The following is a 15,396-nucleotide window of genomic DNA, read 5'->3' as shown; positions in this document are numbered from 1 at the left end:
TAATTATTCACAGCAGAGCATGCAGGCTACACTAAATAAATTATGGTTGGACAAGATCACTGTGAAATTTATTTATAATTGGCACCTTAAAGTGTATCTATTATTCATTTTATTCAGAAATCAGAACATATTTTATGAAGTTTTTGTTCACAAATTTTCTTTTTTCTTAACCACAACATTTTAGAAATTACACTTTGTTGTTCAAACCCTGCTGATACTTTGATTAATACAGTTTTTACCCATCACATTTTAGACCTAAAACTATGCTGTTGTGCTAAATCTGTTCATCTCATTTATGTTTTTCAATGTGATGGCCAGATTTTCCCAACGAGGGTAATTTATCTCATGAAGCACAAAATTATACAGTCATGAGAAACAATAAATACATCCTGGTATTTCTTTACCTATTCAACATATTTGGACAAGCAGTTGGTCCTCTTTAAAGTGCCTACTGGTAAAGATGATATACTTCAAACCACAAGAAAAATCTGTTTTTCAATCATGTATTCAACAAACATATGAATAGCAGTAATATTCTTCTGTGGCCTCGGAACAGAGTCGTGCCCCTATTAGCAGAAATAAGTTATTGTAGGCAGTTTGCATAATCGTCCACTACTCTCTGACATTGACTTGCTCAAGTCTTGACCCATCTTCCATGCAAAATTCCTTCAGTTGCATAATGGTTGAGGTTTTTTTTCTTGACTGGTTTGCCCGTTTCAACATTTAATTGGGATTAAAAGATTATTTTTGGCTTGGCCATTCCATAAACCTCCATTATTTCTTCTTGAGCCACTCAATCCAGCTCAAAGATCCACTTCCCGTTCAGCTTCAACTTTCGGATAGATGGTCCGAACATAATCTTCAAGCACTTTTGATATGATGCACAATTCATAGTTGAATCAATAACTGCAAGCTGGCCGGGCCCTGAGGCGGCGAAGCAACCCCAAACCATCATGCTTCACGGTTAGTGAGGTTGTTCTCCTGAAAAACTGTTTTTGGTGTGTGCCAAACATATCGCCTGTTAATGCAGCAAAACAACTCTATCTGTGATTCGTCTGTCCAGAGCACATTATTCCACAAGGCCTGGTCTTTGCTTGTATGTTCACTGGCAAACTGTAGTTGTGGTCTGGCATCAGTAATTAAAGCTCTGTTGTGGTGATTGAAGGCTTACATATATCACAAATTATCTGGCCTATATATGATATTTTTCAGGTATTGTTAGGGAAAGAAAAACAATAATTTATTTATTGATGCAATCAGTTTTAATTGATAGTTAAAGTCTGCATATGGCAAATTAATTTGGATTTACAAGGCTAAATGTGCAGTAGTAGGAGGGTTGAACAAAAGGCAGGTCATATTTTTGTGAATGTAAGCATTCATGATTAGCAGAAGCCATGATTACAGCAGTTGTGATTGCAGTTAACAACAGTAATTCCCTGTACAGCAAGCTGACAGATATGAGATGATATTTCCAGCAGTGACTAATTTGGGGTTATTCACATCTCTAATGTGAATAAGAATCTAAAGACTAGACAGCGTTCTATTAAGTACAGTACAAGAACTGTAATCAAACCTCAGTTCAGCTTTGCTTCGGGGCCCTCAGCTAATTTTACTGCTCACTGAGACGTACCATGTAATACCCAGTGGATGGAGGGCACTTCGTTCATTACTGCTGATTAGAAGAAAAGATCAAGCAAAATATGTCAACTCATGATAACCAGTTCATGTATTTTTAATTAGCGTCTGCTTTTCTTTTCTTCCGTTGATTCCTATTCAAAAACCTACCACTGTGTATTTAATTTCTCCTCCAGCAGCCTCTTGATTAACTGTTAGCATCCATTATGCTTTTGAGGGCAGCGGAGTGACCGGGCCGGGATGCAGCTGTTAGATTAAAAGTTGAGTGGGTGAGCTGACTAGCCTCGCACGCCATTTGAAGTGAGGCCTTAGCCACGGAATCATTTTACGATTTAATAAGCTAATAAACATGATACGGCAACTAGTTTCAAGTGCCCTTGGGGAGTGGGAACAAGGCGAGGGGGAGGGGGGGTTAAGGCACAGTTTACAATCCCATTTAAGAGCTTGTTCTATTAAAGGCTCAGACAGGCTCAGAGAGGGAGATGACTGCATTTTGAAGCAGCCTCGGTGATACATCAGATCTGCTCCTTCAAAGGTCACACTCAACACAGAGGGGTCAGCCCGAACCAGAGTTATCACATTCATATTGCAAGAAGGCTCCCTGGAGTCATATTGGAGGGCATCTGACAGCTACCATATTAAAACCTTGTGAGGAAACCATTGAATGAGGCTGAAATCCCTCTATACTGTCATGCAAGGAGCAAAGCCAGGCACCTCACCAGTCCACAAATTGAAATTGAATTGCTTTGAGTTGAGAAGTAATGACTGTTCCTATTGCTACATCAACGATCAAAATGCAATATTTCCATCCGTTATCGCGTCAAAGCATGTAATAAAGCTGTCAGTCCACTAGAGGATACCGTGTTAGTGTCACACTTTATGCTCACCTAAGCGTGAAAAGTACCCAAGGTCATGTGGCAATTTACAAAAAGTGACAAAGCCCAAGTAGGAAGGCCGGTTGGGGGTGGTTGGATGCGTCAAACCCAAGACGTTCTATATTTTAAGTCCGTGAGAAAGCCATGCAGGTTTCTTTCAAGAAAACTTTTCCTAACCATCTGCTTTTGGTGCGTCGCCCCAACCATGTGTTTTTTTTCTAAACCTTACCACGTGGTTTTTGTTCAAAAAACATAAAGCTTGGGACACACTGCCTGCCTGGCGTGTGCGTTACCTTTCACGTGTTGCTCATCTACACTTTGTTGCGTGTTATCCGCACCAACTGTGTGTCAGCGGCGGTGCTGCGGCTGCAGGCAGTAACATTGACTAAATGGGTTTCTCTTTGATAACGGCCATCAGTGTTGAATGTTTGAGGTCCGACAAGTGATGAGTTGTAACCAAAAAGTAGGCACGTGATTTTTGTTCACCCTCGTACAGAGCGAGACACACAGACACATACAAACACACACACACACACACCGAGACAGAGGTGCGATACAGAGATGGAGGAAATGCAGCACTGAAAACCCCACCCTTTAGCAACAGGTAACGCAGACGCCATGCAGGCAGTGTGTTCCAGGTTTGAGGCTCCTAACTCTTTATGCCTCGGCAAGGCAAAATGTAACTGAACTGGTAACCTGTATTCGAATGATGGGTAAATTACACACTTTGGCATGATTCCAGGTTGTATGTTATGACAGAATATTAACACCCATGCTGTAAAGAATGTGTTCCAGATTTAAACATTTTCAGTTTAACTATTGAACTCTTTTCATTAAAAAAATAAAATGAAATAACCCCTGAATTTAAACACCCTACTTTCCCTTCCCATAACACGGCGCCAGCAGTCATGTGTTAGTTCCTGGAAAATAGTGAAGTTTCACAAATTCAAAACAAGGATGTGCTGCTGTTGCTGCTGTTGCTGCTCCTGCCTGGCTAACACATACACACACACACACACACACACACATCCTTCAATCTGAGCTGCGCTGTTTCATCTGGTGCTATCAGAGCTGATGAGAGCCTCTTGTCTTTCTGGGTCTGCTGCAGCTACTGTGTGGTGAGTGGCAAGCCTCTCTGATGGGCTCTCCTTTATCTTCACATCAGGCGATTTGCTGCACCTTTCATTTTGATACTTGTGCCAGATTGAAAAGGAAAACTTTTGAATGACACCGGATCAAGCTGGACAGTTGAATCCTCAGTTGTTGACAGCTTCGTTTAATTTAATTTAATTTGTAATTTATTTGTACTAAATCAGCTTTTCAAAAAGGTAGGATTAAGTAGCATATATAAAGACAATATAGTCCTTTAAAAGTAAACTGAATGCTAAAGACGTGTAAAATTAAAACATATTGGAGCCGTTCTACAGAAGCCTTTTCACCTAGACCTTTACGATAAAAACATACAGTAATTTTATTTTTATTTCATGTCAATATTTATTTTGACAGTTACATCAGTTGTTTGATTGGGATCATTTTCAGATCAGAGTATGACTGTGGAAGCAGTGTCAGCATGTTAAAGTATGGAAAAGATTTGTTTTCTGATCCTCCATTATAAAAAAAAAATAGACGTGAAACAGATTGCTTTTCTTCTTCTGAGATTTTAAACTATGGCTTCCGCAAAAGGTCTAACGTCTGAGATTGAATTTTATTCCCAACAAATGTCAACAAACAAAATCAAAAATTGATTCTTTAACTCTCTTAAATTCTGTATTTAAAACACAATGCCTGTTGTGAGAAATAAGACCAAAAAGAGGAAACAGTGGTGAGCTTGTCATTGCAGCCTGTCAAGGATATTGCCAAATCCTGAAAGTGGGTGTTTTGTAACTCCTAACAACAACGGGAAAGGAAATGTTCGGTGGCTAGAGCGAAACATTTCCTACATATAGTTTCATGGCTCAATTGTGACACAAAAATGAATCCCGATAACATATTTGCATCTATATGTTGGGAACATAATTGCCCAATACACACAGAATAGCCTCACTTGATTGATGCTGTCTTTAGTTTTAGTGTGTCACATTGCATTTGTTGACAAAATACACTCCAAGTTTAATACTCTCTCCTGCCCCCCCCCCCCCCCTTACTCCTCCCCTTCTCTGAATTGCCTTTAGTCAGAGCCACAGGCAATTACCTATTAGTAGTAAGCAGGAGTTCTAAAACGGAAAGCGGGGGAGAATTGAAGCCTTTTTGCACACTGCTGATAAGAAACAGGGAGAAATTCCATTTCTCTCTCATTGCGAAACACAGACTTCACCAAATAGTCGGTTATTGTGGACTGAAGGCAGCGATCTGACAGTCTGAGTGATAGTTACAAATTGTAGAAATCATAACAGTTCCTCATCCTATGGGGTTGTGCAATTAAACAGTCTAGACATAACTGTTCAGTATGTTGTTCTGGATCTGAAATACTGAGAAAAGAGGATTAATGGGATAACAAATATTTTCAGTTTGTGTCTTTAGCCTCAAGAATTAGTTGAAATAAACTATCCCAGAGTCTGTCGATAATAAAGATGAAGATGGTGCCAACATGTTGTAGCCTGAGGAACAGTGGAGTATAGATTCTTCAGTTTATCTCCAGAATCAGGCAGGGAAACCGTGACCGACTGTTACTAGACCAAAGAAAGTTTCTTAATGCTGTGATCTCACTCACTGGTCCTGTGTATGCGTGTATGTGTGTATGTATGTATGTATGCGTGTGTGCTGGTGTGTACGTGTGTGTGTGAGCGTGTCTGTGTGAAATGTATCTCTGATGGAGAAATCAATACGCGTCTTCTGTCACACGGTCAGATGACACACAAGAGCTGTCCTCCCTGCTGCGGTCTTAGTAGCATTTAATGATTATGCATTTAGCATTTGATGATGTTATCAGTTAGCACAAAATAATGAATTCTTCAGGCTCGATTCACTGGAGTGACAGAGGGAGATTACATTAAATCACACTTAAAATGTAGGTTTTACTGGCTCTTCTTGGCCTTCCCTGAAAGAGATGTTGTCTGGGTGGCAGCATATGGTGCTCCAAAATCTGTTTATATTGTTTAGCATTCATGGTTCCTTCCCATATGTGAAAGCTACTTATGCTATTTTCACTAATGAACCCTCATGTCATCACAGATGCTGGCTTTTTAACTGAGCGCTGATAACAAGTTGGGTCGTCCCTCTGCTCTTTAACCTGGAAGTCCCATGATTTCCAAAAAGAATCTAAAATTTTGATACATCAGACCACAGGACAGTTGTCCTCTTCACCTCAGTCCATCTTAAAAGAGCTCGGGCCAGAGAAGGCTGCAGTGTTTCTGGATCATGTTTATATACGGTTTCTTCTTTGCATAGTAGAGTTTTAGCCAGCATTTGTGGATGCTCACAGACAATGTTTTTTTAGAAGTTTTTCTTAGTCCAGACAATGATTTCAATTACAGATTTGTGTCTGTTTTTAATGCACAGCTGCCTGAGGGCCTGAAGATCACGGCCATCCAGTGTTGATTTTCAGCCTTGTCCTTTGCGTACAGGGATTTCTCCAGATTCTCTAAATCTTTCAATTATATTATTGACCGTAGATGATGAAATTCCCAAAACCTTTGCAATTTTACGTTGAGGAACATTATTTTTACTTTTTTTTTTCACTATTTTCCCAGGCAGTCTTTTGCAGAGTGGTGAACCTCTCACCATCTTCACTGCCGAGACTCTGCCTCTCTGAGATGCTCTTTATATACTCAATCATGGTACTGATCTGTTGCCATCTAACCTAATTAGTTGTGAGAGGTTCCACCAGGTGTTTTTTTTTTTTGGCATATCACAACTTTTCCAGTCTTTAGTTGCTCCTGTCCCAACTGTTTTGAGATGTGTTGCTGCCATCAAATTCCAAAAGGGCATACATTTTACATAAAACCATAACATTTCTCAGTTTCAACACTTGATATGTTGTCTTTGGTCTATTTGCAATTAAATATGGGTTTATGGGATTTACATATCATTGCATTCTGTTTTTATTTACGTTTTACACAGCGTCTCAACTTTTTCAGAAACGGGGTTGTCTAAGCAGAAAAACCTGTACATAGCCATATATACATTTGTACACAAATGTATAGTGGTGTTTCACAATTGATTAATTTACATGTTGTTTATTTTCAAGGCAAAAGTTGTTGTCCATAGTTTTTCTGTTACTCAACTGATCTATTGATGGTCTTGGCTTTCTTTCACACTACTCTGTCTCTCCTTTTCTACAGCACAGAGACAGTCATGCTGTGAAGGCATGTCTGGGTCTTGATGGCGGTGCTTTATGAACCAGGAACCAGATTTATGTGAATTTTAGACTTCAATGCTCATGTAATGGTGAGTATGTCAGTCCTTAAAATCCTTTTTAAGTTCACCTCCCACCTGTGCTTGTGTGACATGAGGTTTCAAATCGTTCTCGAATTTAAGAAAGAGGTTATTTACTTAATATCAGAAGTACAATAGATTGAAGAATTGCTTCCATCTGCTTAGCCTACCATCTCCCATCTTCTGCTTATTATACATGATCAATCAACTATAGAGTGAATACCCAACAAGGCTTGTTACCTTCTAACAACTGGCAATTACCATTTCCCCAACTCCTCAGAGGAGTTTTATCCTTCTAATTGAACGATGTAAGAGGAGAGACACAGTAAACAGCTACTGGTGGTATCTATTTATTCTATCCTCAGAGAATTTAAATTTAATTTGAATCAGCTAGCAGTGCTCTAAATGTCACATCCTTTGTGTAATCATGTTGCGCAAATGTGGATCCAAGCTGCCATGAATGTTGATTTTTATTTTTCCGGAGAGTGTCATGTGTCAGTGTTCAGATTTGTTCTGTATGTGCTCTACAAACACAGACAGAGCAGATTTTTCACTGCTTGAGCTCCGGAAAGCAGCAAATACACACTGTCTATCTTGAACCATTATGCAGTATGTAGATCCCATCCAAACACTTGAAACACCGCGGTGATGATGTCTTTTGAAGCAACACACATTATCACTCTCAATTCCTGCCTCACACAATGCAGCGTGGCGTGTGGAAAGAAAAGGCAATTCAAATATTGTTTCGATAGGACATGAAAGTTTGTAATTTACGTTTAATGCATTTCATTTTGGCTGCCGAACAGGTTTTGTCATCATGATATCCACATGGGTGTCAGTGATTGTCATGCTGGTGGTGTTTGTGGATGGAGCGAGGAGCGGTGAGTGTTGGTCTCCGACTGAAACAGCACATTTTAAATGGAAATACCTAACCAACAGATGTTAAGGAAATCAGTGTTATATCTTTGCTTCCTTTGCCTCCGAAATTCTGTCCAATGAAAGACTGGGCATTTAGTCCTCTTCAACATTACAAGTTCAATTGTTTTTCATTTTTCATTTTAAGGGAATGACATACAGCCGTGTGCGAGGGTCCAGACGTCCAGCTCAGTGGTGCTTTTGGGGTCACCTGTCACAGCCACCTGTGTCATCAGAAATGACTGCTCTCTGGTCATCCGGCAAGCTGTTCATATTGAGTTGCGCCTCGGCGACCGCCTGATTCCCAGCAGACATGTGGCCAATGAGAGCTACATGGTTTCCGAGGCTTTTATATCAAGCTTCAATCACACCAGGGCGTTACTTACCTGCTGCATCCAGGCCACTAAGAGTCAAGTGGTTGCGGGAGTTGAGATCAGAGCTGGATGTGAGAAAGATTTTAAGTTATTTGGCTTGTTCATTCAGTGATCGACTTGCATGTGTTACAGGTTAATCTGTCTCCAGTTGAAGAAAACGGACATGAATGGAATTATTTGGTACATTGTGAAGCAGTAAACAAACTTTTAATGGGTTTGTTGAAGCTCAGTGTCAAAAAATGAGAGAATAGAAGTTGAGTATTGAACTTAAAAAATAGAAGTAACCTTTCTATCAACCAGTGTAAGATAGCTGGCAAACTTGAATAGATGGACAAATACATTTTTAGAAGCTAAAACAAAAATTGCATCAGAAGATAAATGCATCATGTCAAATAAAAGATGCACATGTCAACTTTTTCATTAGTAATGTTTCATACAGTACAGCAAGAAAACTGCAATTTCTTTCCAGGATTTAACTGATTTGCATCACCATTTGCATTTTATTTTAATTACATTTATTTGTCAGGGGCTGTGTATAAAAAGCATCCAGCAAAGAGAAAAGATGTGTTGTTTCAGATTTAGCTACAAGCTATTTTCCATCTGCAGTCTTCTTGCAGGTAGACACAAACAGCATCGCTTCTACTAATGCAACTAATTATGTCCCACACATAGTAAACACTAAATGCAATCATTAAACTAAACATAGATAGAAATTTCCATCATACACCTGAACCTAGCCAATGTAAATACTCTCTCCTATTTGACTCCCATGCAATGCCCAGAGGCTGCTGCAGTGAAGTGTTATTCAACAATAGATCCACCACTAGTCCCACAGAACCTCGGGTACCAGTGGGTCAAATCCACAAGTGTGGCTGGGAAAATGCGGTTGGTTTAGACAGTACATGAATAAGACCTTCTTCAACAGCTCTATTTAAAAAAATAAAAATAAAAACCTTCACCTTTTTTCTTTAGATCCACCAGAAGCACCACAAAACCTCAGCTGCCAGACAAACCTTACCACTCCGAACACTCTGACCTGCAGTTGGGACGCTGGGCAGCAGGAGACCCACCTGCTCACCAAGTACACCCTCCATACGGAAATATGGTAACTCTGTCTTTGCTAGGAATATGCTGAAACAGTTGCAAGAAAACAAACATCATGTTGGTTTCAGGAAAGTTTCAAACGTCATTTACAAAACATGTCTGTGAGGTTACACAACGGCGTTTCCCACATTACGCTTTCTTCATTTCAGGGACTCGAATGAGAACCACACTTATGAGCTGCCACCAGGAGTCCATTGCTTCACCATCCTTCGCTCGGACTTTGTTCTGTTCTCTGAAATGAAAATATATGTGAAGGCTGAGAATGATCTTGGAGAGGCAACTTCAGCACCAATCACTCTGGAGCCCATTAGTGCAGGTGAGAAACATGAAAACTGAAAAGCCAATTGTCCTGAACAATAATTGTACTCTAATTTTCTTTCACAATCTAATGTCGACCCAAGTTATGTATCTAATCTTTACATTTGAGTCTCAGAGCTCAGGATCTCGCAAAATGTGTAAATATCCAGCAACAGAAGGTTATTATGTTCACAACGCTTTGTGCTGTTTGGGGGATTCTCGAGACTCAACATTTTTTAATCCATCCATATGAAAATAGTTCTTCTATTGCGCATTAAAAAAGACTTTTAACCAGTTTTTCTCCATTGCAAAATATATGTATTTTCTATACAGTTTGCCAGAAATTACATTATCTACTACAAGTTTTGCACGATATAGGGTGCATGAAATATTATTTTGTGTGAAAATTTAAAATAATGCAAAGTAACATAAATATTGACATGTATTCCCCTGAAAACAAAGCCTTTTGTTTACCTTACGTTTAAATGAAGTACAACCAAACAAAGAGGATTTTGCAGCATCTGTCTTTGTTTGGATTAGGAAAAGGTGGAACAAGAATTTTTGTTTTCATTATTATGCCTCAAGTGGGATTTTGTTTTTCATCCTGATGGTTGGAAGAAGATTATGGAAATACCTTCAGGATGACAAGAAGGGTTCTCCTGTGTATTCCAAAGGTCATGTCTATGTTTCTAATAGCTTGATAATCATCTTTGTGACCCTCAAATAAAGGTTTTGCACAAGAGGTACAAAATCTGTATCTACTGGTGCTCATAGAGAACATGAATATATGTTTATTTCTGCACATATTGTAAAAACTATATAATCAAATAAAATTCAGTGGGAGCTTCTGCTGATTTGACTGTTTTATTTCAGCTAAATTTGATCCACCTAAGATTCTGAAGATTCAAGCGGTGCCTAAAAGGTCCGGCTGCCTGAGGCTGAGCTGGAGCTTGTCCAAGCACCAAGTCTGGATGCACTATTACCGTCTGAACCTGGAGGTCCGATTGAAGACTGTTGACAAAAGCCAGTGGAGTGAACGACCAGTGAGCGCCTATAATTATGTCTCCTAACATTTAACCCAGTATCTAGAAGCATCCATACAGGAGAATAGCCCGTCTAATGTGTATGTGTGCAGTCACGTTTGTATGTATTGTGTGTTCTGGGGCGTGTTTCAGATCCTTGTGAGCCGTGTCAGACAATCCAGACCTGTGGACCACTGTCGTCTCCTTCATGGGACTAAGTATTTTGCCCAGATTCGAGTCCGATACCAGCAGAGCCCCTGGAGCGAGTGGAGCAGCAGCCAGTCTGGAGTCACCTTGGAGACGGGTAGGGCTGAGATCAATTCAGAGTGACACAATCAGTCACTCGACCATTTTCTAATCTATTGCCTTTTCTTCCAATTCCAGCTCTTTTCAATATATGCTAATGTCATGTTCTGCATCTCCCATTGCGTTGCTCTATCGCGCAGGTTGAATGGCTATATTGAGTTTTGTCGCACTCTCTCGCATTAAATCCATAGACCTGTCTTGTATAGAAAAGTTTTCCTTTCTGAAGAGTGAGAGGAGAAGTGCAGGCTTTTGACAAGCTGCCGCGCTGACAGCCGTCTTTCTTTTGCAGCTCCCACTGGACGCTTAGACTCATGGATGAAGTTATCGAGGGATCACATGCTCAAACAACTCAACATACACTTGTTTTGGAAGGTACACACATCACACATATTGCTTGACACCTGCCACAAACTGATGTATTTCCTTTCACAGTTCTAGTGGAGTGTGTGAGGTCTGCCCTTAAAACACCTTTTCACATTTTTTTTTTTTTTTCTTTTCTTTTTTTTTTTTTCTTTTTTTTACTGTTTTAGCCTTCGAAACAATTCCGTGCCAACAGCCAAAATGTGTCATACATCGTCTCGGTGCAAAAGCTGCCAGGTGAAAAGGGGAAGGTGTGCTCTACAAGAGGAAATTACTGTACTTTCAAGGTCCCGGGGAGAGCAAAGAAAGTATATCTGAGTGCTGTAAATGCAGCAGGGAAATCCTCCCCCACTGAAGTTCGAATTTACCAACCTAAAGGTAACTCACATCTTCACAAAAAATAGCTTCAATTGGTTTAGAAAAAGGCTCAGACAGTGCTTCACGGACAACTTGCACGATTCTGCTTTTGTGTCTGCAGCTCGTGGTGGGCTATTAGATGTCACTGCCGTTCCTTGTGATGACATCTCACTGATGGTTCAGTGGAGAAGTGTGGTTACTTCCGATCTCACCGGTTACGTGGTGGAATGGAGACCTTTGTTAAAAACAGGCCTCTCCCATATCCTGTTTGAAAATGTAGACAAAAACCAGTCCAGCCTCATAATAACAGGTATGTTTCCTAGTATTTGTATCACTTGTTTTAGGATCCATGTGCTTCTGATTTTGACTCACCTTTTATTTGGTTTTCCTAATCGAGTGATCATCCTTTACTACAAGGATTCAAACAATCGCGCCGGTGCAAGATCTTCTTTTTTTTTTTTTTTTTTTCCTGTGCACAACCTGCCTTTACACACAGTTGGGAGCATGTGGGCACTGATCCACTCTAACCTCTTCACTCTCATCAATAGGCAGCTTTGAGCCCTACAAGCCCTATGGGATCTGTGTATATCCTAGGTTTAAGGATGGGATAGGCCTTCCTCAGACTGTTAATGCCTACTTGAGACAAAAGGGTAAGTCACCAAAGAGACAGGGAGGATCACACAAAAAGCAAAGAGCAGAGTCAGGCTACTGCAACTTTGAAGAAGTGAGAAAAGAGTTGCCACATGACTTAAAAAAAATTATATATTGTGCAACCTCTCAGGGAACAGCTAATATGTAATGGAATAACGCCCTCTCGTGGGCAGAAATGAAGAAATATTAATTGGCCTCCACACAGCAGCTGTTGTATAGAATGTCAAATTCTGATAGCTTTCTATAGTTGTAATAATGGTGATATTTCTTTTTAAAGCTCCATCCATGGTTCCAAAACTACAAATCAAAAAGACCTGGAAGTCATACATTGAGCTCACCTGGGATGAAATACCCTTAGACCAGACGAATGGAATTATCCAGAACTACAAAATATTCTACTGGGTTGAAAAAGGACCCGTTAACAGTAGGTCAAAGACCTTAATTTTACCGTTCAAATATTTCCTGTGTACCTGATTCTCTCTAATGTCTGACTTTTCTTTCAGTTGTAACTGCAGACCCAGAAGAGAGGAAGGTGATCTTGGAAGACCTCAACACTGTGTCTCTGTATGAAGCTTTCATGATGGTTAGCACGTCTGGTGGGAGCCTGAATGGGTCAACAATTCATTTTGAAAATGAGCCCTCCGGTTGGTATAATCATACAGACACAGATGGCCAGAATTTGTTTTTTTCCAATCCTATGTGAGAATATAAAATGTGTTTTTCCTTACTCAGATGCAGTGGAAATTGTGTTGATTGTAACTGCATCTGGTTTTGGACTGTCACTGCTGATCATTGTCATCATCCTGACTTGTTTCTCCAAACACAAAAGGTAAAAGATCATGGTCACGCTGTCTTAAACTGTGAGGCTGTAATGTCCTTTATTCTCAACACGTGCTTTTCTGTTTTTCTATTTCAAGGCTGAAGGGGCATTTTTGCCCAGTTGTTCCAGATCCAGCAAACAGCAGCATCAAAAGATGGACTTCAGAATCAACCCAGGTGTGGAAAGCTGCAATCTACTGTGCATTTATGTGTTTTATCTTGCAGTTTTTAGATTAAAGTTACATATTTTTTATGTTAACGCAAGTGTGAGGTTATTGCATATAAATGAACATCTGTTACATTTAAGTGCCAAGTGGGCTCACACAAGGCTGATTAAGGCTAACACAGCAATATAAATCTGTTTGTATTTCACAGTAAATAGACTTTTTAAATCTGGTGTCTGGTGAAACATTCCCCCATTTGCCAGATGAGTGCACTGAGCTCTGCTTACCAGAGACTTACACCAAGTCAGCTAATTTCTAGTTTAGCTCTTTGCTAACTTGAATGGGCATGAAATAATGAAATAATGCGGCTCATCTAGACTTTCCAAATTTTATCGGCCAAATGGATCAAATAGTGAAACAACAATGTCATTTCATAGGGGGTTGTGATGCCTTTTATTTCATTTATCCACCATGCTACAGCCACAACAGTAGCGATGGAGTAGGCTGAGGCAGAGCCTATGACAAAAGCACGTGGACAGGGTTTATGTAATTACTCTCACTGGCAGAAGGGGGAGACAAAGTTCTGCACTGCAGGTTTAACACTGTGTGTATTGTGGGAGGAGATCTCACAGGGTCTGTCCTTATTATTGTCATTTAGCAACAAATTAAAGACATTAATGATACATTTATTTTCCTTTCGCAGGATACATATCCTGCCTGGGACAATGAGGAGCCCAATCCGATATACTTGTCCCACCTCAGCTTCCTGGATCTCCCCCTGAAGTTAAACAAAGCGGAGGATGATCTTTGGATAAACAGTGCAGAGGACACCAGTGACCTGGGAGAGTCTATTTGTGGGTCACCGTTCATCCCCGGATACTGTGGTTCAAACAGCGACTCTGTTCCCTATGCAACTGTGATCTTCTCTGGGCCGTGCAGCAGCCCACCACCCAAAGATCCTCACGTCTACCTGCGCTCTGAATCCACGCAGCCCCTCTTGGAGGCAGAAGAATCCTTCAGTCCAAAGTGTTATCAGAATATGTCGACTCACGGGATGCTGAGGGAGCATTGTTTTTTTGGATCCTGCCATGATTCTGTGCCAGAGGATGAGGCAGATCCAGTCATTGTTTGGGATGACTTTCCTTTTTTACAAGCATTAGCCATGAATGATACTCAAAATAATTAAAAGTGCTCTGCTGATTATAAGAGTAACTGCTGTTCAAGATATTCATGTAGATTTGAGTTTGTGTAATGATCATACTTATTGTGATTGATTGATCCAGCTGTAAATGCAAGCTAGATTTAAAGTTAAAATCACTTTGAACTGAATGATTATGATGGTCATGCTTTGTCTGTACCATACTTTGTAAACTCATCACCTCTTTAGAAAATGAACTTTTTTACATTAAAAAAATAGGTTTTTTTGTTTTGTTGCGGGTGTAAACTATCTCAAAATGACCTTTTCTGTTTGTTTGTTGTTTTGTTTTTTTATAAAAACATTACTGGCCTGTGTTTGCCAAGAAAGTATTTCTATTTAGATGATAAATGTGATTGAAAAAGGAAGAAGAGCAGCCCAAAATTTGTAGAGAAAACAGGCATTGTAAAATCAGCACTCCTCAAAACAGCCTGGGCATTTTCAGGTAAAGCGGGACACTTTTTTGGCACAAACTGCAGTCCAACAAGTTGTGTTTTTTTCCTGTTTAAAGTCCTTAACATGCCTGCAGTGAAATATCTATCCAAAAGGTTTCATAACTTTAATTGAGTAGAGTGAGACGATTTGGCTGGTCGAAAATGCGATAGGCTACATTTAAAGCTACTCGGAAATGACAGTGTAATCCAAACTTCTTTATAAATCCATTTAATTTTATAAAATCTAAATATTGATTTAAATTCCTTGACATGAAAGCTGGTAAATGTAACTATCTATATATTAATAAAATCATCACTAACAAATCATTATATTCTGAGTATGTTGTTCTGAATTATTTTTGTGTAATTGTCTCCATTGTTTATGGTCTGTCAGAACTTGTGTTGGTTGCTTACCGAAATCCATTTTTAACAACAAAAAAAACAAAAAAAACTCAATTACAGGAAATACAAAGATTTGGTTATTAAAGTAAACCATGTTAAATGCAAAAATTAA

General features: G+C 39.7%; 1 protein-coding gene across 1 annotated transcript; it reads left to right on the top strand.

Annotated features, from left to right (window-relative positions):
- The first annotated feature begins 3,559 nt into the window (after positions 1-3,559).
- On the top strand, positions 3,560-15,204 carry csf3r (colony stimulating factor 3 receptor). Its single transcript, XM_069703834.1, has 17 exons — positions 3,560-3,628; positions 6,791-6,896; positions 7,691-7,765; positions 7,948-8,244; positions 9,146-9,278; positions 9,427-9,593; positions 10,448-10,617; positions 10,750-10,900; positions 11,192-11,274; positions 11,433-11,640; positions 11,741-11,929; positions 12,168-12,269; positions 12,548-12,694; positions 12,774-12,914; positions 13,003-13,099; positions 13,188-13,266; positions 13,957-15,204. The coding sequence occupies exons 3-17, from the start codon at positions 7,702-7,704 to the stop codon at positions 14,437-14,439; spliced, it is 2,511 nt and encodes an 836-aa protein (XP_069559935.1). The 5' UTR covers positions 3,560-3,628; positions 6,791-6,896; positions 7,691-7,701; the 3' UTR covers positions 14,440-15,204.
- Positions 15,205-15,396: the final 192 nt, after the last annotated feature.

The sequence above is a fragment of the Brachyistius frenatus genome, unplaced genomic scaffold (assembly GCF_029030835.1).
Source record: "Brachyistius frenatus isolate BFR_SWC_R1_liver_20210118 unplaced genomic scaffold, ASM2903083v1 Contig_48, whole genome shotgun sequence".
Lineage (NCBI taxonomy): Eukaryota > Metazoa > Chordata > Actinopteri > Embiotocidae > Brachyistius > Brachyistius frenatus.
This window is presented reverse-complemented; position numbering and strand designations above follow the sequence as displayed.